Source organism: Neolamprologus brichardi, chromosome 7, assembly GCF_056152115.1.
Source record: "Neolamprologus brichardi isolate AB-2024 chromosome 7, ASM5615211v1, whole genome shotgun sequence".
Lineage (NCBI taxonomy): Eukaryota > Metazoa > Chordata > Actinopteri > Cichliformes > Cichlidae > Neolamprologus > Neolamprologus brichardi.
In genome coordinates, this window is record NC_142110.1 from 69,225,856 (window position 1) to 69,250,223 (window position 24,368).

The 24,368-nt window shown below is 47.1% G+C and overlaps 3 protein-coding genes across 9 annotated transcripts; 2 read left to right on the forward strand and 1 right to left on the reverse strand.

Moving 5' to 3' along the window:
- Positions 1 to 482: 482 nt before the first annotated feature.
- Positions 483 to 7,315, reverse strand: kcnj11l (potassium inwardly rectifying channel subfamily J member 11, like). 2 transcript variants are annotated; one of them, XM_087844273.1, is made up of 7 exons: positions 7,259 to 7,315; positions 4,710 to 4,836; positions 2,877 to 3,039; positions 2,375 to 2,614; positions 2,035 to 2,304; positions 1,739 to 1,946; positions 483 to 1,672 (listed from the first exon to the last, which is right to left on the reverse strand). In XM_087844273.1, the coding sequence occupies exons 3-7, from the start codon at positions 3,033 to 3,035 to the stop codon at positions 1,242 to 1,244; spliced, it is 1,308 nt and encodes a 435-aa protein (XP_087700399.1). In that variant the 5' UTR covers positions 3,036 to 3,039; positions 4,710 to 4,836; positions 7,259 to 7,315; the 3' UTR covers positions 483 to 1,241. The 2 variants fall into 2 exon arrangements, with proteins under 2 accessions (XP_087700399.1, XP_087700398.1); XM_087844272.1 differs by lacking the exon at positions 7,259 to 7,315 and having other exon boundaries at positions 4,710 to 4,846.
- On the forward strand, positions 6,692 to 14,839 carry LOC102788975 (uncharacterized). 2 transcript variants are annotated; one of them, XM_087844270.1, is made up of 13 exons: positions 6,692 to 7,207; positions 7,285 to 7,378; positions 7,552 to 7,639; positions 8,975 to 9,311; positions 9,408 to 9,501; positions 10,415 to 10,502; positions 10,825 to 11,131; positions 11,401 to 11,494; positions 11,598 to 11,685; positions 12,403 to 12,721; positions 13,418 to 13,511; positions 13,587 to 13,674; positions 13,750 to 14,839. In XM_087844270.1, exons 1-13 carry the CDS (start codon positions 7,147 to 7,149, stop codon positions 14,335 to 14,337), a joined length of 2,340 nt encoding a protein of 779 aa, XP_087700396.1. In that variant the 5' UTR covers positions 6,692 to 7,146; the 3' UTR covers positions 14,338 to 14,839. The 2 variants fall into 2 exon arrangements, with proteins under 2 accessions (XP_087700396.1, XP_087700397.1); XM_087844271.1 differs by lacking the exon at positions 6,692 to 7,207 and having other exon boundaries at positions 7,330 to 7,421.
- Positions 14,840 to 14,946: 107 nt separating this feature from the next.
- LOC102784057 (protein FAM3C-like) lies at positions 14,947 to 24,140 on the forward strand. Of its 5 annotated transcripts, XM_087844277.1 has the most exons (10): positions 14,947 to 16,904; positions 17,668 to 17,706; positions 21,279 to 21,359; positions 21,505 to 21,579; positions 21,667 to 21,775; positions 21,917 to 21,975; positions 22,229 to 22,279; positions 22,352 to 22,436; positions 22,713 to 22,839; positions 23,268 to 24,140. In XM_087844277.1, the coding sequence occupies exons 1-10, from the start codon at positions 16,886 to 16,888 to the stop codon at positions 23,355 to 23,357; spliced, it is 735 nt and encodes a 244-aa protein (XP_087700403.1). In that variant the 5' UTR covers positions 14,947 to 16,885; the 3' UTR covers positions 23,358 to 24,140. The 5 variants fall into 5 exon arrangements, with proteins under 5 accessions (XP_087700403.1, XP_087700400.1, XP_087700402.1 ...); XM_087844274.1 differs by lacking the exon at positions 23,268 to 24,140 and having other exon boundaries at positions 22,713 to 23,230; XM_087844275.1 differs by lacking the exon at positions 23,268 to 24,140 and having other exon boundaries at positions 16,887 to 17,014; positions 22,713 to 23,228.
- The last annotated feature ends 228 nt before the right edge of the window (positions 24,141 to 24,368 follow it).

Genomic DNA, 24,368 nt, shown 5'->3' on the forward strand with positions numbered 1-24,368 from the left:
CTACATCGCACCTTTCTCCAAATTCGTTACTCGGCTACTTTTCCTCTGAGCTACCTTGATCCTGGAGTCTAGTCTCCTCTGTGGAGGGTTCTGCTCCTTGCAGTTTCATCTTACAGCGTCTCACTGATGACTTCTGTCGTGGAGTAGATCACATATATATACGTGTATTCATGTGAGGGTCAGAGCACAAACGTGAGTACATACAAATCATTCGTTTGTAAGTATTAAATGAATAATTTCCCTTCCATCATGCATGCTGCTGTCTCACTGGTCTATTGCACCATCTAGTGTTACATAGCGGTACTACACGAACTGAAAGCCCAGCTCAACATGAGTCTCAGATGATATCTTAAGACAAAGCGGTTATTTCTTCACAGGAAGGATTCAACCTGGAATCTGCCCTGAAATCCTTTCAAAATAAAGCTTGATCTGCACTTTAAATCCAGCTTGTCACAGACAGCACAAAGAAGCCTGACAAAAAGGATGATAAAAAACATATTTATTAAACATCACAAATATTGAAATACATATCGAAGCCCTACAGAAGAGGTCAGCAGGAGATCTGCTACAAACCTCACGGGAGTGTCTTTGTCTACAGGACACACACACAGGGTTTAATGTGACTGTTAAATCCTTAAATCTAAAGGAGGAGACAACAAGTTAAGTGTGTCCTAAAAGTCTATTAAAATAGTCAGTATGAACACGACGGACACAAAAAACATGTTGTGGTCAGTTTCCTGTCTCTGTTTAGCTGAGTATGCGGTAAACGTATATTTATAATGCGTGTTATCACTAACAGCATCTATAACATTCAGTGTTTTTAAAATAATGTTCATTTCTGTCTTTTACACACATATTTAATGTTTTCCTGCTCTGAAACCTTTGTGCAGTGCATTGTGGGAGATCAGCATCCTTTAACCCAGCGGTCCCCAACCCCCGGGCCTCGGACCGGTCCGTGAGTCGTTTGGTACCGGGCCGCGAGAGTTGAGGCTCAGGTGTGAAATAGTTTTCAGGGTTTTTATCGGTTTTCAGCGTTATTTTGTTATTGTTTTATCGTTTACTCGGTTTTCCTTTTTCACGTGTGTTATGAATAAATTTCTTTTCTTCAGTACTAGTTTTATTTTGTTGTATTTATCCGACACCTTAAAGGCCGGTCCATGGCGCAAACAAAGGTTGGGGACCGCTGCTCTAACAGGCACATGAGTGCAGTGCACCTGGGTGTACAGTAGTGGGCGCTGTGTTCAGTCGCTCAGCTCTGCGAGCGCGTCCTCTTCGATCTGCCGTCCGATCACCTCCAACTGGACCGTCTTTTTCTGTCCTTTCTGCTCCACCTCCTTCTCTGCTTTCTCCGATTGGGCGTACCAGGGCTGAGGCGTGGCGCTGTCGTAGGCCCGCCCTCCTCTGCGGAACCCCCCTCTGCCGGCTCGCACCAGCCCCCATCCCTGCAGCTGGACGTCGGACCCTCCTTCCTGGACTCCTCTGGTTTGGTTGAGCTCCTTGGCGCTGAGAGACGACATCCGGACGGGAACCGTGTTTCCGAACTTGGAGTAGTCGACACAGTACCTGCCGTCCTCCTCCGTGAGGATGGAGACGAAGCGCCTCCCCCACAGAATCTCCTCAGGTATGTAGGAGGTCCGCGCCTGCATGGTGATCCCCGTCGTCTCCACCACGCCTTAAAGAAGAAAGAGAGGGTTAAGATGATAACAGTGGATGATCTAAAGGAAGGTAAAGATCTCACCTTCCAGGATGACGATGATCTCCAGGTCCTCGGAGGCCAGTGACTGGGCGGACAGTTCGTAGAGAGGACTCCCTCGCTCCATGGTGTGGCTGATGATCAGAGGAGACACCAGGAAGATGCCGTTACTCCTGAGGGGGTTCTCCACCTGGATGTCCAGCTGGCACACGGGGATCACCTCGCCTTCTGACGTCACCGTGCGCCGGATCACCTGAAGAGAAGATTTCAGTTTTGTGTCTGTATCTTCAGGATTGTTTTGGTTTGTATGCGTGATGAGCTCAGGTGAAGTTGTAGGTCACCTGCAGCTGGACGGTGGCTGAGATGATCATGCTCTTCCTCAGATCTCCCACTCTGAACATGAAGGTCGGGCGGCCGTTTCGAGGAGCGATGACGGCGTTTTTGGAGAAGATGAGTGTTTCTGCTCGCCGGTTGGCCTGCGCCGTCTTCATGAACACGCAGCCGAGCATCACGGCGTTGATGATCAGCCCCAAAATGTTCTGAATGATCAACACGGTGATGGCCAGCGGACACTCCTCCGTCACCATCCTGCCACCAAAACCGATGGTCACCTAGATGGGAAACATCCAGGATTACCAAAGACAGACGTCTACACCCGCATCAGCAGGAAGCAGCTCTCACCTGGACTTCGATGGAGAAGAGGAAGGCCGAGGTGAAGGAGTGGATGGCTGTGACGCAGGGGACTGGGCCCGGCTCGCCGTTGGGGTCGCGGGGCTCCAGGTCTCCGTGAGCGAAGGCGAGGAGCCACCAGATCATAGCGAAGAGCATCCAGGAGCAGAGGAAGGCGGAGGTGAAGATGAGGAGGGAGTGCTGCCACTTCAGGTCCACCATGGTGGTGAAAACGTCCTGCAGGAAGCGACCCTGAACCACACCACAAAGCCTCCCGTCAGCAAACCCAACAGACCATGGAGTGCGTCCTCTCTCTTTTTCCTCGTTCTACCCCCGACCTTTTCTTCCCGTCGCCCAGAACAACATTTAACTTATTCTGGACTCAAAGTAAAAGGATGTTTAACAGATAAAAAGCGCAGTGGAGCTCTAGACGCTCCCGTTCTGCCACAGAGCAGCAAACGTCCTGCATATCTGAAGCTTTCATTGCATCGTAACCAAACACTCGCCGCTCTACCTGCTCCCTGATGTTCTTGTGAGCCACGTTACAGGATCCGGTCTTGGTGATGAAGCGGGCTCTCTGAGACCTCGAACGGCTGCGGTTTGGCTGGTTCTGGTCCTCCGCCAGCCGGGTCAGCAGGAAGCCGTCCGGCAGCAGGCCCTTCCTGGCCAACATGACGCTGCGCACATGAAAAATACAACAAGGTTTGTCATCAACACCAAGAAAACAGCAGATTTACAGCATATCGTTTTTAAGTGAGGCAAAAAATGATGATTTCATAAATACTGTAAAAGAAATTTGTCAATAATCTTCTGAACTGTTACTTCCTGTTACTGATGAGACGAGATGCTCGATTCATCTCTGAAATCCCAAAGACATTTAAATTAAACGTAAACTAAAAACACAACAGTAACATAATAATAACATAAAAACAAAAAAGATAAAAAGCTCTAAATAGTAAAACAACTCAATTAAATAACAAAATAAAACAATAAAAAACTGCAAACACGTGCATGTGCGTGCACGTGAGCCATGTTAGATCTTTATTATATAACTGTAATATTATTGTGTTATTTGCTCTTTATTTTGTTAATACAATGAATACATAAATATAAACAACAATAATTTATCACAGTTCAAAAATAATCAGTTAAAACTAATTTAAAAACTGTTTCAAGTTGACTAACCCTGTTATCATTCTGTAACATATTATATTATATTATATTATATTACATTACATTACATTATATTACATTATATTATATTAAATTACATTACATTACATTATATTAAATTACATTACATTACATTATATTATATTATATTATATTACATTATATCATATTATATTATATTATATTATATTATATCATATCATATCATATCATATTATATTACATTACATTACATTATATTATATTATATCATATTACATTATATTACATTATATTATATTATATTATATTATATTATATTATATTATATCATATTACATTATATTACATTATATTATATTATATTATATTATATTACATTATATCATATTATATTATATTATATCATATCATATCATATCATATTATATTACATTACATTACATTACATTATATTATATTACATTATATTATATTATATCATATTACATTACTTTATATTATATTATATTACATTATATTATATTATATCATATTACATTATATTACATTATATTATATTACATTATATTATATTATATCATATTACATTATATTACATTATATTATATTAAATTATATTATATTAGATTATATTATATCATATCATATCATATCATATCATATTATATTATATTATATTATATTACATTATATTATATTATATCATATTACATTATATTACATTATATTATATTAAATTATATTATATTATATCATATTACATTATATTACATTATATTATATTAAATTATATTATATTAGATTACATTACATTAGATTACATTACATTAGATTACATTATATTATCACAGACAGTGCTGGGACCTGTTTTAAGTTGACTGGTGATGTATGTCAGAGCCTGGAGGATGTGACCTCTGCTCTCCCATGTTTACTGTCGAGGCAGAAAGGCGGAAATGACGACAGTTAATTGTCCAAAACAGTCCCTTATTCCTGCAGGTGTTTGCAGGCGATTTCCACGGTGGTCACAAAAAAGAATCTAACTCCATACTAACAGAAACCAACACGAGCATCAGCATCCTTCTTTACGTCCTCGCGTTTGTTGGTTCCTATCACCATAACGACACGCGCGTCTCTCTGCAGGTGACACTGATGACCGCACAGATAAAACCCGCTTAGAGTCACGTGACGTTACCTGAGTGAGCTGATGGAGTTGAATAAAGGTGGTGTTCCTGAGCGGGGTGTCTTAAACCGACGGGAACAGCAGCACGGACTCCATCATTCAGCCATCAGGATGTCCTCAGCACCACCCGAGCATCGACCTGAGTCAGGTTAGAACATGATATAGGTGAGGTTCCGGCCTGGACTTTCAAAATAATACACTAAAGGTGCCGTTTATGATGTTTTTGGTCATTAAAGAACAAAGTAGACCATGCGCTATGACAGACTGAGTATAATATCGATTGGACTCAATTACAGGCTGATCATATAGTTAATCAATAATTCAGTGCAACGGGAAATTGCAAAAATGTTCAGGTAACTTGTCAAATAGCTTTAACGAAGGAGAGGAATTTAATTATGAAAGTGCATTTCCGGTGTTGGGTGTGGTGAATGTGATGAACTTGACGTTGAGCTGCAGAGGCTTCCTGGTGCCTGCAGGGGGCAGCAGAGGAGACGAGGCACCAAACGAACCTAAAGCTGAACGTGTGTAAACATTAACAAATTTATACATAAATGAAAGTGAAATGAAACATTTAAAGGACAAAAGCAGCTCCTATTAACTGAACACCGCGTGGTAAAATCCACTCTGAACAAAAAAGAAATCAGTTCAAACACAATATTTGACTTATTTATTACAGAAAACACAGAATCTTACAGACGATTAAACAGTTACCTCAGGTGTTTTTATTCTTTCTCTTATTTTTCTGCATTACTCCTTAAATATGTTGATCCTGAACTTAACTGTCTTCCCTTGAAGCTATTTTTGACTTGTTAATGTGAACATTTGCATTTGTTACAGACTGGATTTTAAATGCGTTGTTCCTGTTCTGGGACTGAGCTGCATGAACCTGAATGAAAGTGGAACATGCACATTCTATATGAAGCTGATACTGTCTGCTTTTACAACCTAAAATACTGCTTCTGTAGTCCAGTCCAGGGTCTCAAACCTGCGGCCTGGGGGCCAGTCGTAGGGAGGATTTGTTTGTTGTTGAGTGCAATGTTTAAAAAGTTCTTTAAAAAGCACAAAATAATTTAATATGAAGGCAATATGAGCCAAGACTACAAACACGCTGAGGGAGCTGGCTGTGTTAGTTCAGTGACAGAGTTCCCTAATTTAGACAAATATGTGGTAAATACCTAAAAGCAGGTGATCTGGGATATATTTCCTTTTTAAGTGTCCTTTCTCACTGTCCCTCTTCCCCTCTGTTTTTCTGTTCCTTCATCTTTCTTTCTCCCTTTCCTATTCCCCAGCCATGCCTGTCCCATCTGTAACTACTGAAAATTAAATAAAATAAAATAAATAATAACAACAAAGGTCGATCAAAGCCGTGATGATCCACTTGGTAAAGTAAATCTGTTGGATATCTTTGTTGACCTTCAGTCATCAACTCATCAACGCTAAAGAACCAAACGGGACAGGCAAAAAAAAGCAGGGGTGTCCAACTCCAGGCCTCGAGGGCCGGCGTCCTGCAGGTTTTAGATCTCACCCTGGATCAACACACCTGAATTAAATGATTAGTTCATTACCAGGCCTCTGGAGAACTACAGGACATGTTGAGGAGGTCATTTAGCCATTTAAATCAGCTGTGTTGGATCAAGGACACATCTAAAGGACACCGGCCCTCGAGGCCTGGAGTTGAACCCCTTCCTGCCTAAAAGCTTTTACCACTAAAGTGCGAAAGTTAGTTATTACAATTTCAGGCAGTCCTGTTTTATATCCATATATATGTTACAAATCCTCGCATATTTTACTTAATGTAAAAAAAGCAATAATAATAATAATAATAATAGTAATAATAATAATAATAATAATAACAATAACAATAATAATAATAATAATAATAATAATAATAATAATAATAATAATAATAATACACGGGGAAAAAACGAGCTGGTTGTGTTTGTGTTGACCCCGCCCTCTCGAGCCGGAGGTCAGGTGATAGCGGCCAGGCCCGGGTGAAGATATCGAGCGTACCCTTCTCTCGGAGCAGAGCGTCGGGATGCAGGCTAGCTCCGTTAACGGGGACGCTTTAATTCACGCTTTTCCGCCCGTCGGAGGAGGTGACATAAGATACCGAGAGGAGGCGGAGGTCGGGGCCGAGCCGAGCTAACAGGAGCCGGTGTCTCTCTGTGCGGCGGGAAGCCCGGCTCCGCGGTCTGTTTGTTGTTTAGCTTTAGCCGCCTGAGTTAGCTTGCAGCCTCCGGCCGCTAACGGTTCACCGGGAGGAGACGGCGGCCCCCGCCCACAGACACGGCCCGGCCCCCGTGATGGACGGAGGAGCCCCGCTGTAGGAGCAACAGGATGCGCTAGCGGATGTAGTTAGCATCGGGCCTGAACACAGCGCATCTCCTCCTCCTCCCTCCCTCCTTCCTTCCTCCCTCCCTTCCTTGTTTCCTATCTGTGTCCTCTCATGATCACCATGGAGCCGGCCCCCCACCCGCTGCCTCACTTCCCAGAGAACTCCTATAAGAGTAAGTACCTGTACCCTTAAAAGTGCTGTCCCATGTGTTTGAGCTGCTGACCTTTGACCTCCGCTGCCTGCCTGCAGTGACCGAAGAGGATGTGAAAAGGCTGATCGAGTTCAGGGCGTCCAACGAGGCCCTGTTCACAGGGAAGAGGAACTCTGCAAAGATAGCCTGGAGGTATGAGCCCACCTGCTCCTGGACTCACCTGAGCAAGCGACAGGTGACCGAGGAGCAGCAGAATCAGTTTAACCTGAGAGATCCGGGTGCCGGAGGCCAGGACCGGTCGCAGCACCCTCATAAAGTTCCCACGGCCTCTGTGAGTGCTCATGTCCTGCTTCCTGTCTCCTCAGCACCATCCTGAAAGGCCTCGGTCTGGAAGGGAAGCTGACGGCAGACCAGATCGCCAAGAAATGGGACAACCTGCGGACAAAATATAAGGTACATGAGATGCCATGTAGCTGCTGTTCTTCTCCTCATGTCTGTGAAAGTCATTACCCCCCCTGCGGTATCACTGCCACTCCCAGGCCTGATCCCTGTCAGACCTGCTGACTGGGGATGGGTATCGTTTAGGTTTTATCTGATACCAGTACCAAACCGGTACTTTTGAACCGGTGCTCGAACCGGTGCTTAAAGAATGGAGAACACACACTTTGTCCTCGCATGTTCAGCTGTTTTCCACTTTTTCTTTGGTCATTTTAGCCTTTTTGTCCAGGGTGAAGGGAGTATCTGCCATCAAACAAGAAGACAGCCGCATGTAGCTATGATGGTGTTTGCTAGTTCACCTTACATGCATTAATGTAATAACGTGGTTAGCCTACTCAACGTAAATTACACACGAACAACATGAAGCTACTCACGCAGAGAAGAACGGCTGCTGCTGCATCATCATCTTCATCATTTCTGCTACACTGGCAGGGCTAGGGGCCAGGACTCTCCTCTTCGGGTTTTTGGGGGATGTTGCTAACTCCGGGTCGATAACAGGCACCACACCCGCAGTAGATGTGCTCGGTGTGAGGTCTCGCAGCAAGCTATCAAATACGGCGCATTTCTCGGCTTTTAAAAAAACGCTATGCGTCGCCAGGTGTTTCATCAGATTTGAGGTGTTACCTCCTTTGACAGCATCACAGTATCAGCTTAAAGCACTTGTTGCAGCTGCTGAGTTTGCATCTTTTGCTGTGAAGTACAGCCAGACTTTGACCGCTTCGCCTTGGGCATTTTTAATCTGTAGCTCTGCTCTAAAAGAACGTACGTACCTGGACCCGCCTACTATCGAACTACCAAAATGTGCGCTGCTTTTCGGTCTGGTTACTACTGTTTATGTCAGAACCGGTGCCGTAATGGCACTGGATACTGGTACCCATCCCTAGTGGTGACTCTGAAATCCCTTAAACAGAAGCTGTTTGACAAAGTGAAGCAGGCTGAAGATCTCAGCCAGCAAACACGAGTCTGGACTTAAATCATGGGCGAGGGTGGAACAACCAGTTATCAGGTTTTGGGGACAGTTACTTTTTCAGACATGAGGAGAGACGGTGTTTGTTTGTTTTTTAATGGTTTTTAATGAGATTTTTCCGATGAGCGCGTCTGTCTGCTTCTTGGTGAATCTTTCAGGGAGTCGACTGGAGGACCTTTAAATGTCTTCATGTTTAATTCTTTTTATTGGTACGTTTCTTTCTGTGACGCACTTTGCAGAAGTTTTTCTGCTGCTCACCTGCAGGCAGCTCTTACTGTACGTCCCTGTTTCAGCCTGCAGGGGTCACTGTTCTCCTCTTTCAGGACCTGAAGCAGCCGTACCAGGGCCAGGACCACATGGGGGGCGTTGTGGAGTCGTGGCCGTGGTTCCACATCATGGATGAAGCCATGCAGGGTCGCCTCTACAACAGCAACCTGGTGCTGAGCCCAGAGACCGCTGGCAACGCCGGTCACCGTGGCAACTGCCAGCCCAATCAGAACCAGGAGAACACCGACATCCTGGAGTTCCTCATCAAGACGGAGATGGAGGACACGGTGGCAGCCGAAACGGCAGCGGACGATGGGGGGGTTCACACGGAGGCTCCGCCCCCTGAGGGCATCCCGATGGGCTGGAGGAGGATGACCGAGTGCTCGTATAAAAGTAGGCACACACACCTGGCTGACATCATCAGGTTATAATCACACCTCACACAGGACCGCGTGTTTAATGGCTCCGCCCCCCACCTCTTGTTGACAGTGAGCGAACAAGAAACCGAGAGGATGATCAAACTGCGAGCAGCCAACGAGGCGCTCTTCACTGGCAGGAAACACTCAGCCAAGCCGGCCTGGAGGTGAGTCGCACCTGAACCAGTCTGAACCGGTTTCTGGTTTATTGTCTTTTTATTTCCGTCATCTCAGGTTTGTTATTGACGTGGATCTCATTTAAATAATTTGTCATATTGTGTTGATGCGTGCTCGGTCACCCGGGTGACGAAATCACCTGTTCAGAGTGGGTTTTTTTTTAAGTGCGAGAAACAGAATCAACTTTCTGGGATCGTCGCACCGTTTAATGTCATGAAAATATGTTTTCAAACATTTTTGGGCGTGTTTGAAGTTTAAGCCTCTACAGCAGGTTTCCCACCCGTCCAGCTGTGGCCTGGTCACAGTAAACAAACGCTCCACTGACCTCCGTTACATGATGTGGTCCTAATGAATCGAACGAAGGTTAAATCAGGATATCATCGAGTATTAAATGTTTTGGTGCCTGAATTTAGACTCTTTTTTTTTACACTACTGTTTCGTTTTTTTGTTTTTTTTTTACAAAAAACTACAAAACTAAAATGAATATATTAATAAGAAATAAGTTTTTGGACTTTTTTATATACTTTTTGTAGATTAGGGTTTCATAAACATTTCTTACATTGTTTTTATTTAATTTAATAATGTTTATTTTTCTGATCATGATCAAAGACTTAAAGGTACCTTTTGTGATCCCTCCTGTCCAAATGTGAATTAAAACACACCAGCAGGGGGCAGCATTGACCAGTAGATGCATGTTGATGTTTCCAGATACTTCCTCACGGCGCTCTGCTGCAGGCTCATCAACTTAATAACCAACCTGAGTAAATTCATCTTTTTAAAGACTTAAAAACCTAAAATAACTCCCCAACGCTGCCAAGGACAAACAAACCTTCATGTTCGTTGTTGGTCAGGTCTGAAGGGGCTCGGCTCCGATTCAAATAACTTTATTTGTTGTTTTCTCAGAGCGATTCTCTACGAGCTGGGCCTTCAGGGCAAACTGACCACAGACCAGCTGGCCAAGAAGTGGGACAACCTGAAGAGGAGATACAAGGTGCGTCCTCTCACTCCAGCTCGACCAGCTCCACGACTCGAAGGGGCGTCGCCGTCCAGATCGTAACCCGCAGTGGGCGGGGCGACAGCCGTTCTTTGTTATTGTCCGTTTTGGTGCCTCAAGTGGACGTTAGAGGAACTGCAACGATATAACGGCCACTCGTGTTCTTTGTAGCTCTACAATCCTGTACGTCTTTCAGTTAAATTAATAATCAATAGTTAGTATCGATTGGCACGTATCGAAGCAGAATCGGCAGCGTCCCTGTGAATCGTGGGTAATTGCAGATGGTGGCAGTGTTGACGTCCTGTCGTGTCTCCTTCAGGAGCTGAAGTTTCCCGCTCGAGGCGTGGAGACCAACCCCAGCTCCTGGCCCTGGTTCTACAGAATGAACGACGCCATGGAGGGACGGTTCGCCGGCGCCGCGCCCATCCTCACTCCCATCGTGGAGGATGAAGACGAGGACTGCGAGTCGCTGTCCCCGACACCCAAGAAGCGAGCCCGCCGGAGCCGAGGCGGGATGGCCGAGTTCCTGACGGAGTCTGAGATGGACCTGCTGGTCGATAACGAGGACAAGAACGGCTCGGCGGCTCTGGGCGAGCTGCACCGGATGGGCGAGTTCACCTACAAACGTAAGCTCAGACAGCAGAGTGAGACGGAGGGGACGGCTTAGTCCTGCGCAGCGGCCGGGGTGGATTGTGGGTAATGTAGGCGTCAACATGTGCAAGTGAAAGTTAAAGCACAGCCAATCAGCTGCCCAGGAGGTCATGTGATTGGTTCGAGGGTTCGTCTAAAAGTTCTTTGTGCTCGGAGCTTCAACGAACGACGTCACCCGATCGTATTCATGCACGCCGTGCAGGAAACGCCTCAGAGTAACGTTTGCATTCGCCTCTTTTCACAGTGAGCGAAGACGACACGAGGCGGCTGATCGAGCTGCGAGCTGCTAACGAGTCTCTGTTCACCGGCAGGAGGAACACCGCCAAACCGGCGTGGAGGTGAGCGAGCGTTCGAGCGTCTGCTGAACACACCGCGCTCGTTTCTGCGTGTGTCGGGGTCCTGTTAAACTGTGTGTGCGTGTGTGTGTGCGTGTGTGTGCAGGGGGATAGTGAAGGAGATGGGGCTGACAGGGAAGATAACACCTGACCAGGTTGCCAAGAAGTGGGACAACCTGAAGACCAAATTCAAGGTGAGATCCCTGCAGCAGTTTGAGCAGCCTCAGGTCATGTGACCCCGTGTTACCGCCGCATCCTTTTTAGCCCTCAGCTGAGGCGCTGTTGTCCTGTATTTAGAGGAGGTGCACAGACGTGTCAGGTTTTCACAGAGACTCGCCGTCGGCACGCCGTCCTGTTGCACTGTGGGCCGGATAAACGTCTCCACTGTGAATGTGTGAGACGCTTACGAGCTTCAGGCATTAAAACCAGGAAATCAGTTTCCTCACAGCGCTGCTGTCGATGTTCTGCTAGTTTACATTCCTTTTAATCTGAGCTGTTTTTTCAAATCCAGCTTTTCCTGATCGGCAGTGACAACATTCCTGAGATAGTTAGTTACACCTGTAGTGTCAGTCCTGCAGGTGGGCGGTGTGGACACGCGAGTCTGTGAGTGGATCCCTCGAGACTGAGGCGCCGTCAATGCATTAGTCGTGCAGGCGGAGGGGTGTGTTTTAAACTGACCTCCAGGTGTTTGTTAAAGTAGCTGAATCTGGTCGGTGTGTTCGATGAGTCTCAGGTGACTCGCAGTAACGTGTCCTGCATGTGACCTATAACCTGCTTTGTCCAGTCGGACCTGTTTAAATAAAGTTAGACGCCTAAGTGTCCTGCAGCTCTCTGAGTAATCGGCCGAGCGCCGCAGAGAGCTGCTGCTCGCCTCGAGCGTTCACTGAAACGTGAGTTTGCTGCGTCTGCAGGACCTGAAGTTTCCTCCTCGGGGGATGGAGGGTCAGACCAACCCGGCCTCGTGGCCCTGGTTCCAGCTGATGAGCGACGCTCTGGAAGGCCGTCTGACGGGCAAAGCTCCCCGAGTGACGCCCGTCTGGACCAACGAGGAGGACGGCGTGTTCGGCTCGTCCCCGCCTCCCGACAGAGACTGTTTGATGGCGGAGAGGAGCAGCGTGTCGGAGCTGGAGAGCATGGTGGGCGGAGACAACGCGGAGTCCGACGGGAACGTCACCTACATCGACGCCAGCGGAGAGGAGTGTTCGACGCCGTCCGACCCGACTTATAAAAGTGAGAGGATTTCTTCGTGGTCACGGCCGGTGACGATCGCTGCCCTCAAACCTCCGCGAGGCTTCGCTCTCGTCGTTTAAGCTTTAAAGCCGTGAAGCCTCTGCAGCCAACGAGCAAATTAAAGTTTCACGAAGAATCAGGACGTGAAGGAAAAGCTGTGTAATACAAAAACATGAAAGAATTACTGCAGTTCAGAAAACACAAAGACGACATCAGACAGGAAGTCAAACATCTGTCAAAACTAAATAAAATAATAAGACCTGAAATTTATCCTGTGAGAAAAAACGCTGAAAAGCTTTGCAAAGAAAAATGTAACAAAATTCAAATTGAATAAATTACAAAGTAAAACAAAACTTAAAATAACTGATTAAAATAAAGACAAAATGTTTACATACAGAAGTAAGAAAAGTATCATAATAACAATGAATGAATTAAAATACAGATATTTAATAAAAATGTGGTTTAAAATGTAAAACATGAAATCTATGAATGTGTTTGGAAATCTAAAAAAATAAATGAATAAAAAATGTGTTATCAACATACAGATATCAATAAAAGATATTTATTCAAAGTAAAAAGTCAAACTGAATAAATGAACAAGAACATAAAAATAACAGCAGTAAAAATCTTAAATTAAACGTATGCAGCATAAAATCAATCTTTGCTAACTTGTCTGTCGACCTGTGTGCGCCGCAGTGACCGACCAGGACACGAGGAAGATGATTAAACTTCGAGCCGCTAACGAGGCGTTGTTCACCGGGAGGAGGAACGCCGCCAAAGCCGCCTGGAAGTAAGTATCCCTCCCGTGCGGGTGAATGTCGGAGCAGCGAGGCGTTCCTGACTCTGTGTCCTCACTTCCTGTCAGAGCCATCCTGAAGGAGCTCGGGCTGCAGGGGAAGGTCTCCACCTACCAGATGGCGAAGAAGTGGGACAATCTGAAGAGGCGGTACAAGGTAGGCGTCACCAACTCGCCGCCTCGGTACAGCTGCTCGTGGCTGCGTGTTTCTAAAATCCTCTGCTCTCCTCAGGACCTGAAGTATCCTCCTGTCGGCATGGAGACCGCGGCAGACGGCGCCTCCTCCTGGCCGTGGTTTCACCTTATGAACGAAGCCATGGAGGGCCGGCTGGCGAGCAGCGCCCCCCTCCTGGCCCCCGTCACACAGGACGACGATCAGCACCCGGACCCCGCCCCCAGACACAGGCCCCGCGCCGCCCCCGCGCCTCCCCCTGCCCCACCGGCCTCCCGCCCGTCTTCCTCAGACTACGCGGCGGATGCGTTCGGAGACGGCGCGGAGCAGAACCAGCGGAGCTCCGAGACGTGCGACGGGCCGCTGGGGGGGCTGGAGAGGGAGTGGGAGATGGTGGAGAGGGAGAGGGCGGCGCTGGAGCGAGAGAGAGAGATGGTGGAGCGAGACAGAGCGGCGCTGGAGAGAGAGAGGGCGGCGGTGCAGGCGGAGAGGCTGTGGCTGGACCGGGAGCGGGCGGCGGTGGAGCGGGACAGAGCCATGGTGGAGCAGGAGAGGGCGGCGCTGGGCCGGGACAGGGAGGTGCTGGACCAGAGGGCGCTGATGCTGAACTCTGTGGGACACTCGGGGCACCTCAACGCCCTCATGTAGACCGCCGGCGCGGCGTGGGGGCGTGGACTATCCCTGTACGGACCTCGTGGCGGGCTGCAAACCGCCTGCTTGTCTGTGAAGGACAGAGCTCGCTGAGTGGGCGGGATCAAACGGCTCTGCGTGCAGGTCCATAATAATCAGAAACATCACCTGAGTCAGGTGTGGCCGATGGCGTGTTCTCAGGCGGCTGTCGGGCCGCCGTTGGATCTCTGCAGCTGTTCGGCTGGGGGAGGAGGAGCCAGCGCGGCGCACCGCTCCAGAAGAGGAGGAAGTGGCCGACGCTCAGCAGCAGTGATGAAAACGGTCCGGAGCTGCCTGAGAACACGACCTTACTGCGGACGCCAGTCGGTTTGGTTCTCAGTGGACCGTTCCAGGAACGTTCTGGAAGCGCGCTCCTGGGATGCTGACTGGTTACCAGGAACGCTGCACAATCAGCGTCAGGCAGGAGTTTTGTTTCTGTGTTTAATGAAAGTTCATCAAGTTAAACTCGTTTCCATCCTCAGTGCCACAGAGTGTTCTCTTTCTTCTCTTTAGGAACTCAAAGGGTTCTGCAGGGTTCTGCAGGGTTAATCGGGAATAGTGAAAACTGTTCCCGGGAATCCCTCACTGTGATCACACTCGTGAGATGATGCTTGTGTGCTGAAAGTGTCCAGAGGAGCCTTTAATTAAAACAAAACACCAATTTGTGACTGATGCCACTCAAACTGCACTGAGCAGCCGGATTTCAAAATAAAAGCTCCAGAGTTCTTCACAGTGATGGAGGGGGGAGGGGCAGACTTTAGTAAACATTTTCAGGACTAATGGTTCCACTCCAGTCTAATTACACAAACTGGGAGGTCCAGCCCTGAACTTCCTGTACAGGTGCAGGGTAGCTGAATCCTGAGACCTCGGCAGACTTCCTGTCTGCACCTAAACACCAATCATATCTTTGCACCTGAGCAGGAGGGGGCACCTACAGCCTCTTTTCTGCTTTTATGTTTTTCGCTTGCACACGTCCTACACTTACCGCTGAGCCTGAACACAAATATTTAAAGATTCTCATCATGGGAAAATGTAAAATGTAATCAGATTACTCTGAATTGCATGATTACATGGCGTTACGCCTGTGTTCATCACTTAGAGGACAGTAAAGTTGGTGCCTTCATTTTATTTAAATCCTGGCGGCGACTTCCTGCCCCGAGGACGTCGTTTCCATATGAAAAACAGACGCGAGCACCAGACGCCATCGACGCTGCTGCAGGTCTGTGGTCATGGCGTGCGCCCACTGAAGCCTCTGTGAGTAAAACGGGTTTGGCAAGTATGTCCTGTTTAGATGAAGCCAGGTGTTACAAATAAGAGGGCGTGTAACAGGCCCTCAGCAGGCTTCCAGAAATTAACCAATCAGAAGCTGGATTCTGTTACAGCAGCCAAAATATTAAGTACAGCTGCGGTCAGCTATGTGAGGAACCCCGGAGCCGACGGGTTAGTGGACACTGGAGGTTTTACACCAGTGTAACCAGTAAACTACCAGTGTGTGTAGAGTAACCCCGGCCTGCTGTAATCTGCACAGGTTTATTCGGCCGTTTAAGCTTCTGAACTTATTGACGAGGAACCAAATGTGTGTTTACATCTGTGTGACAGGACGAGGAAGCGTCTGCTGCTCTGTGAGAGGTCAGTCTGATGTCACGTGACACGGTCATTACATAACCTTTCAACTTATCGTTAATAACAATAGAGGCAGGTCCATTCTAATGATGAGGACTGTGTAGGCCTGCAGGTGTTTCATGTGTTTCTACTGACCCTGACGTTATCCTCGCTGGGGGGCGGAGCTGTTCTGATTGGTTTAAAAACTCATGTTTCGCTCTTTTCTGTCGTTTTGTGTGAACTTGCTGAAGGAGGAACAATAACGGAACAATTTCTGTCTCCAGCTTTTCAGCGTTCAAGAGGCTGCAGGTCATGTGACCTCTGCGGTACTGTCAGCTTTTCTATAGAAAACGTAAAAGATGCCGTTTGTCTCCTGGAGGAAATAAAGATCAGCATTGATTAAAACGTGTTGTTTTTACTGTGTGAGGACAGGAAGCAGCAACCTGCACGTTTGGATTATAAGTCGTGTTTCAGACGACTTGAAGCAGATGGGCTGTAACAGCCAGGCGTGACGCCCCTCACCTGTGTGCCGCATCAGCGTGGAGCTGCCGGGTTTGTTCCACACATACTTTCACATATTTGACTAAACGAGGTCCTGGAACTTCACGGGTGGGCGGAGGGATACAAACCCGGGGTTTAAAGACAGGAATGAGTGTTCGGTAACGCCAGCAGGCACTACTTATCTGGTTTTACGGTAAGTTTGTTTCTGTTACTGCGCAGACTCAGTGCACGGAGCGTGGCTCCAGCTGTACCTGCACGTCGTGAGGTTGGAGCCTGTGAGACAAACACAGCTGTGAGCTCCGTTCGTTCCTTCGTCAAACAGGTGGGACCGTTACACCTGTCCTTTATTCACGCGCACTCTGACCCACCTGCGAGCTTCTGATTGGCTGAGAGGAGAGGCGGGCGGCGGCACTCGTTGTCGGAGATGTTCACCGTCAGAGTCGGTCAGTCTGCCTTTTCTTCCTCTGAGGTGTGTGTGTGTGGGGCGTGATTTCTCAGAACATCACGGTGGGAAAGAGCTGCGAGAGCTGCTGTACCTGCGCGGGTGTCACAGGTAACGTGCGGTGTGGTTTGGTTTCTGTTCCTCGGTGAAAATAGGAAGAAAGCGCATCTTTACGGAGCTTAGCAGCACCTGTGCAGGTGTACCCGGCAAGCAAGTTTAGCAAGTTCCCAAACATTCATGAAGTCTTTGAAGCTTTGACAGCTCTGCTCAGGTGTTTGGAGTTTCTGTGGAGCGCGCTCAGGTGCAGAGTCTCGGGCCGGAAAAGTGATTTCCAGTATTTAACCTGCTGTGAAGGCTCGAAACATTTCAAACATAGGCTGAATGCTTCCTCTTGAGAATGACATCATCTTGATAAACAGCATTCCTGTCATAACCGCAGTCCGTTTGGGGCCGTGACTTTTATAGATCCTTTATCTGTCCTGTTGAAGTCTGGGTGACGTTAAAATGTATTTTTGGGTCACAGCAGGTCAGATTTACATGGATCGGTGATGAAGGTGGTTTAAAAACAGGCGGGTTTAACATCTTCTATAGAAGCTCTTTAGTGAGCATTATTTACTGTGTAAGTAAAGACACGGACGGGCAGAACACTCGGTGGGTGTGCGAGACGCATCCACAGCTTTAGTCCCACAGGAACATCACAGCTGAGATGTGAACACGAGCATGTCTGACGAGTCCTGAAGTTTCCACCCGTGTGTCTCAAACAGGGAAACGAAGCACGATGAAGCGCGCGGTCCGCCGGGGAAGTAAGTTTCTTTCTGCCTTCACCTGCGTGCGCGTGTGTGTGTGTGCGCGCGCGCGCTTCTAATGCTCCTCATTGATGTGCTTCGTCCTTCACTCTTTGGCTGTGTCCCAATTCAGGGTCTGCAACCTTAACGGTCCACGAAGGACGCGTACTCAAAGACCGGTTAGACCGGAAGTGCGAGGCTTGTGAAACGGGCGGTCTAGCCTCCGTCGCGCTGCCCAGGTTGCCTAGCAACCATGATACTAACAGTTGTAAACGTTTCATACAGCTTTGTTTGACAGAAATGAACAATCTTTTGTTCATTTGTTTGTTTCTACATGAGCTTTGATCATTCTCTGATTGAGCTCAGCTATTGAACGGCGTTTTAAAGTAAAGGCTGTAAAACCAAGTTAGTACAAACGTCACTAATCAAAGGAGCTTCCAAAGAAAAGCGTCTGGACTTCTTTAAGTTACTTGAAGACGTTTCACCTTCATCCGAGAAGCTTCTTGAGTTCTAAGGTCAAATGGTGGAGAGTCCCAGATATAAACCTGGTGGGAGTTTCCCCCCACAGAGGGACAAAAGGACCCCCTGATGATCCTCTAATCGCCTGAGCCAAGGTGTGAAACTGGGTGTGGGTCCCAATCAGCCAGAGTTTCAGGTGAGCTCTTTGTGAAACCTGGCCCCACCTTATCATGTGATTTCCTGAGGTCAGATGGCCCACATCCGAGAAACAGGATGGCCCACATGTGGGCCATCTCGGAATTCTTGAGGTCAGCTTCTTGGAATTCCTGAGGTCAGATGGCCCAGGATGTAGAAACAGGATGGCCCACATGTGGGCCATCCTGTTTCTACATCCTGGGCCATCTGACCTCAGGAAATCACATGATAAGGTGGGGCCAGGTTTCACAAAGATCTCACCTGAAACTCTGGCTGATTGGGACCCACACCCAGTTTCACACCTTGGCTCAGGTGATTAGAGGATCATCAGGGGGTCCTTTTGTCCCTCTGTGGGGGGAAACTCCCACTAGGTTTATATCTGGGACTCTCCACCATTTGACCTTAGAACTGAAGAAGCTTCTCAGATGAAGGTGAAACGTCTTCAAGTAACTTAAAGAAGTCCAGACGCTTTTCTTTGGAAGCTCCTTTGACTACGATGACCTGGATGACTGAGAACCTTCACAGACAAACGTCACTAATGTCACATGACTTTGCCGACATGTGGCCAACAGGAATGTTTTAATGATCTTCGTTATTAAACATTTGCACATAAATAAGTGACATCATATTCAGTACTTACTTAAAGTTTACTCTTCAGGCGCCCCTCATCCGCCGTTTTTTTTCGGCAAAATTATCCACACCCACCGCCGCGCTATGCATTCTGGGATATGTTGGGCCACGAAGTCTACACCGCCACGTCCTTAAAATTCAGGGGAATGAAGGACGCATTTGAGGGCCGCATTTCGAGCAGCCTTTGAATTGGGACAGCCTATATCTTCTTCCTGTCTGAGTCTTCCTCCATACTGATGCTCCTCCCACTGCACGGAAGCTTGTTTCTGCCTCAAAGCCAAATTTTGAGAGAAGCCAAAATGTTAAATGTTTAGTGTGTATATTCTCGCCTCTAGCTGTCAGTAGATCGCAGACTGCAAATGTGAGATAATCACCGGAAATTCGACTTATCAGCCGAACATTGTCCGACATATCAGCTTCTGAAACTTGTAAGATCACAACCTAAAATTTCCGTGTCGGGCAGAAACCGTTTTTATCTTTCATTGGTAGAAACGAGCTTCAGGCAGACTTCAGGTTAACGGGCTTTCACACGTGTGCGGCTGCTGTTTTCTAATATTTCAGGGGCACTACCCGGAGAAAGAGTTGGGCTTAAACAAAGCTCTGTTTTAGTTTAACTTCGGCTGATCGCTCTTCAGCACAGCAGGCAGATGTTTCCTGTAGTGAGAGCACATCTGTGAGAAAGAACACCTGTGTTCACCTCACCTTTGTTTGTGCAGGGCAGCTCACCTGCGCACAAAGAAAGAAGTCGGCAGCCATCACAATGATGGATGACGAACGTCTTAACCAAGATAATCTGAGCAAATATTTGATTGTGTTTTATTTACAAAGCAACAAAGCGTGTGGGCCTGTGTCCAGTTCATTTAATTGTGTGGATGTCCTCAAAAGGCATCCACACAATTGAGTTCCTGTTTCTCTTTATTCTTTATTATTCCTCTAGTTGCTTCCGTATTTTCAGTTTCTTCACCACCATGCAACTTTTTGCAACTTTTCAACTTTTTCAGCTTTTTTCAGCAGACATCTTCAGCGTTGAGGCATCCACACAGCATTTTCGCAGGAAATGCTAATTTTTCTAGTTCCTCTAGTTGCTTCCGTACGTTTTTTGCCGATTAACTACTCCCTCAGTTTTCAGCCGATTTTCTCCATTCAAACTTTAACAAATTCTGCTCTTTCTGCTAATGCCAGCTATGACTTTTGGTGCTCATAACTTCTATACTTTTTGAAATATTGAATTTTTTTTGCATTATTTTTTGCCCATTTCTGCCATATTATCAGCGGCGTCACTGATTTTCCTCGCCGGGCTGAGCTGTGTTTTAGCTCAGTGAGATGAGCAGCCGTTCTCAGACTGGGAGGCCCGGGTTCAAATCCCGCTTACATTTCTTTTAGTTACCAATTCAACTTATTTAACTATTTTCAGCAAAATTTTCCATTTTTTCTGCTGTTTTCAGAAAAAACTGAAAATTTTCAGCCTTTTCATCTCTTATCAGCACAAATCTCAGCTGTTTTCAGAAAAAAAAACTTTTCAGCTGAAATTCTGCTGATTCACCTCTTTTCTGCAAAGTTTTTAGGCTTTTCACCTCTTATCAGCACAATTCTCAGCAGCTTCTGCTCATTTCAGCAGAATTGTCCGTCTCTCCACCTCTTCTTTGTGAGAATGACTTTGGCTCAGTGAGATGAGTAGCCGCCTTGAGACCAGGAGGGCCAGGTTTGAATCCTGCTCATGGCAACATTTTTTTTTCACCACTTTTCAGCAAAAATTTCTCCGTCTTTACCCCTTTCAGTAGAATTTTTTGCTTTTCACCACTTTTCAGCAAAAAGTTCTGCTTCTTCACCTGTTTTCAGCAGAATTTTCAGTTTCTTCACCACCATGCAACTTTTTGCAACTTTTCAGCTTTCTCAGCTTTTTTCAGCAGACATCTTCAGCGTTGAGGCATCCACACAGCATTTTCGCAGGACATGCAATTTTTTCTAGTTTGATATAAACATTTAAAACTGAAACATTCATGTTTATCGCGGCTGTAATAAACCAACCGCAGTCACTGGTTTGCTTTCTTTCCATTTATTTGAAGTCGTTCTTATCATTTATTGACTTTCATGGTTTGGTTGTTGTTTTTATTTACTTCTAAAAAAAACTGGAAACATTTTCCAAAACAATCCAAATCGTTTGACAAAGAGAAACCGTTAAAGATAAAAGCGAGTGTGTGAGGATGTCGTCAGACGTGTTTCTCACGCCTGTGATGCGTGAAACTGCTCATCAGGTGCGACCGCCTCACACGGCGTGCTGACGACGCTTTGTGTGCCTCCCTCAGGTGTTTTGCTGTGGCTGGTGGTGGTCGCGTGTGTGATCGTTGTCGTCGTCTTCCTGCAGCAGTCCAACGTCTCGTTTGAAGGTGAGAGTGCATGAAGCACGACACGGTTCTTGTAGCGCCCGAGGACGGTCGACCTTCAGCTTCGCTCTCAGATGTTTCGTATTAAAGCAAAGAAAAACCTGTTTCTGTAAATCTAATGAGTGTCGTTTCGTTTCTGTCCTCGCAGGTGGTTGGCGTCATAAATTACCCAAGCTCATCAATTTCTTCCCTCGCGAAGCCAAAATATCCAGCAAGCGTTCAGGTCAGAGGTCACTCGAGCTGATGGGGGGCATCAGCTGACCCAGAGGAGCAGGTGGAGGATAATAACGAGTCTTTTTCTTTCCTTCAGCTGGTGTTTGTGGTACTCCAAGAGAGTGTCCTGCACATGAGATCAGTTTCTACATGCACAGCGGCGCCGCCAACGTCGTCCCCGCGGCCGTCTGCGTCCAAAACAAACTGTAGGAGCTTCCTCGCTGCCTCCTCTCCTCAGCGTGTCTCTCTGGCGTCCTATCAGACCTCGCATGCTTGTTGTGTCGTGTTCTGCATCTTTGTTTTAAACTTTTTCTTTGTGCTGACGTGCAGACTGTGACTCTCCTCAGGGTTCTGGGAACGGCGCTGAACAACGCTGGAGGAGGAATAAATATCGTTATCCTAAACGGTGAGCGTGCTTCCTGCGCAGCCTCACAGCTCCCACAGGTGCTGATTAAGAATCGACGGCTCCTTCTTTCCTTTTGCTTTCTGGTGTTTCGTTTTTCTCTCGACTGCTTTATTCTGTATTTCTAAACCTTTTTAAGAATTAGTCTTAAGATTTTCTTGGGAAATGCATTCAATCATCAAATGAATGGGCGGAGCTTCTCCTGGTGTTCTGCTGTGATCCCGTGTGAGGTGACACCTTCGTTTTTCTCCTGCAGGTAAAACGGGAGAAGTCCTGAAGACGGATCACTATAACATGTACAGCGGAGGTGAGTGAAGACGACCCGAGCCGACTCGCGTCAGCGGTTGGAGGCGGAGCTTTTATCATGTTTGTGTTGCAGATGTGAAACCGTTCATTGAGCTACTGAAGAGCATCGAGATGGGCTCCATCGTTATAATGGCGTCCTACGACGAACCCTCAACAAAGTAAGGGTCTCCTCCTCCGATCACTTCTGACGGAGCTCAGACTCTCTGGGTTCTTGTTCTTGCACAGTAATCGAGGACCAGACGCAGCATGGATGCTGTATCTGTGTTCGTTTGTTTTATAAAACGGGACAGGCAGGGGTGGAGTTTGTGTTTCTGAGGCTCTGTCTCAGCTGTCAGCTCAGTCTCTGTGTTGTCTTCATATCGAGGTGAAAGGCGCTGCCTCCACCCGTGTCGAAGCTGCTAACGCACTCCTCCACCCTCTGCGTGTTTCTGCAGGTTGAACGACGAGCTCAAGAATCTGATTGCTGAACTGGGAAGCTCTCGCATCCACTCGCTGGGATACAGGGACAACTGGGTGTTTGTTGGTGGCAAAGGAGTAACGGGGAAGAGCAGCTTTGAGAAGGTAGATGAGTCTGAAGGCCTTGAGCTGCTCCGGCTTCATCGTGGAAATGTGTGCACTCGTGCATGTAAAGCGTTAAATGCTGGGATGGTGAGGATCAAGGTCCTGACCCGGGACGCAGGTGTGATCCCTGAGGGAGCAGGTATCAGGTTTCCCCTGATCGTGGAGAGGTGGCTGTGAGTCCCGACCAATCACAACCATCCTGAACTGATCTCCACGTCTTCTTTTGTTGTTGTTGTGTTTTTGTTAGTGTCTGAGCTCTTAGCCAGTCTTCAGGAGGAGATGTGCTCTATAGCAGCAACAACGAGACAAACCAGGCTGAGCACACGCGTCAGACGTGAAAGGCTCAGCCGAGGAGAGCGCCGTGCTGCCTGTAGCCTTGCTCAGCATGTTAGACTGTCCTCTTCAGCTCCTCTCTCTCTCTCTTCCAGCACATGAAGAGCGACTCGGCAACCAACAAATACGACGGCTGGCCCGAGATGATCGGGCTGGAGGGCTGCGTCCCCAAATACCTGGAGTGACGGGCGAGGCTGCGGACGCACGGCCGGCGATTTAGAGATCCAGGTGAACCCACCTGCTCTGTCTTGTCTGTGTGAGGCTTTCATGGACTCCGTCTGCTGCTGGGAATAAAACAAAAATCAGGAAAAGACATTTTAAGGTTTCAGATTTGGTCCTTTTTATTGAAGAGTGACGGGAAGTCAGGTGAGCTGTGCAGTAAGAGCGATGACCTCCTGAAGGTTTCAGCCTCTCCTGAAGCGCTGCAGCCACCATCACCAGAACAGGTTTTATCTTCGAGTCGTCCCAGAGCAGCTCGGCAGCTTCCAGTTTGTTTCTTTGTGATTTTAAGTGTTGCTTTGATTTCTTAAGAATGACTCTGACAGAGACGGGATCACACAGGTCTGGGGATGTTTCTGGACTTTTTTGTGCGTTTCTATTGTTATTGTGTCCTTTCTTGAGTTTAAGGTTGTTACAAAGTGAGTTAGTTGCCGGGCTGTGGGTCTGCACGTGTGCGATCTTTCTTACCCATTTTCAGATTCGTGGTTTTGGTTTGTTTACATTAAAAATGAAAGGAAGCCGAATGAAGAAGATGCTGATGCTTTGACTCCGGAGGAAGACAACGATTTTGAGGCTAGATGAAGGTTACCTGGTTCTGCCTGAAGCTTCTTCCTGTTTAAAGGGAGTTTTTCCTTCCTTCTGTCACCAGGTGCTTGCTCACAGGGGGCTGATTGTTGGGTTTCTGTTTTATTGGAGGATCTTTACTGCACAATAAAAGGTGTTTGAGGCTGTTGTGGGTTTGTACTATATGAATAAAGTTGACTTGAACTGAAGAACAAACTCTCTGCGACGCTTTCACGCTGCTGCCTCGGCAAACAGAGGATTTCACACTTCCTTGAGTCACATCCTGCAGCAGCAGACTCATTGTTCATTGTTTTTCTCTGTGAGTAAATGTGACTCGGGGACAAACATGGCGACAGCTACCTGTAAAAAGGTGAGTGAAGCTGAGCGCAGTCATCAGAGCGTCCTGTCCTCAC

Coding starts and splice junctions, on each gene's coding strand:
- kcnj11l (XM_087844273.1), bottom strand. CDS start 3,035: ATGTTGGCCAGGAAGGGCCTGCTGCCGGACGGCTTCCTGCTGACCCGG. Junction 2,305..2,374: donor TCTTCTCCATCGAAGTCCAG/GTGAGAGCTGCT, acceptor TTTCCCATCTAG/GTGACCATCGGTTTTGGTGG. Junction 1,673..1,738: donor GATCATCGTCATCCTGGAAG/GTGAGATCTTTA, acceptor TTCTTCTTTAAG/GCGTGGTGGAGACGACGGGG.
- LOC102788975 (XM_087844270.1), top strand. CDS start 7,147: ATGATCACCATGGAGCCGGCCCCCCACCCGCTGCCTCACTTCCCAGAG. Junction 9,502..10,414: donor TCAGCCAAGCCGGCCTGGAG/GTGAGTCGCACC, acceptor TTGTTTTCTCAG/AGCGATTCTCTACGAGCTGG. Junction 10,503..10,824: donor ACCTGAAGAGGAGATACAAG/GTGCGTCCTCTC, acceptor TGTCTCCTTCAG/GAGCTGAAGTTTCCCGCTCG.
- LOC102784057 (XM_087844274.1), top strand. Junction 17,707..21,278: donor GCGCGCGGTCCGCCGGGGAA/GTAAGTTTCTTT, acceptor TGCCTCCCTCAG/GTGTTTTGCTGTGGCTGGTG. Junction 21,580..21,666: donor AATATCCAGCAAGCGTTCAG/GTCAGAGGTCAC, acceptor TCTTTCCTTCAG/CTGGTGTTTGTGGTACTCCA.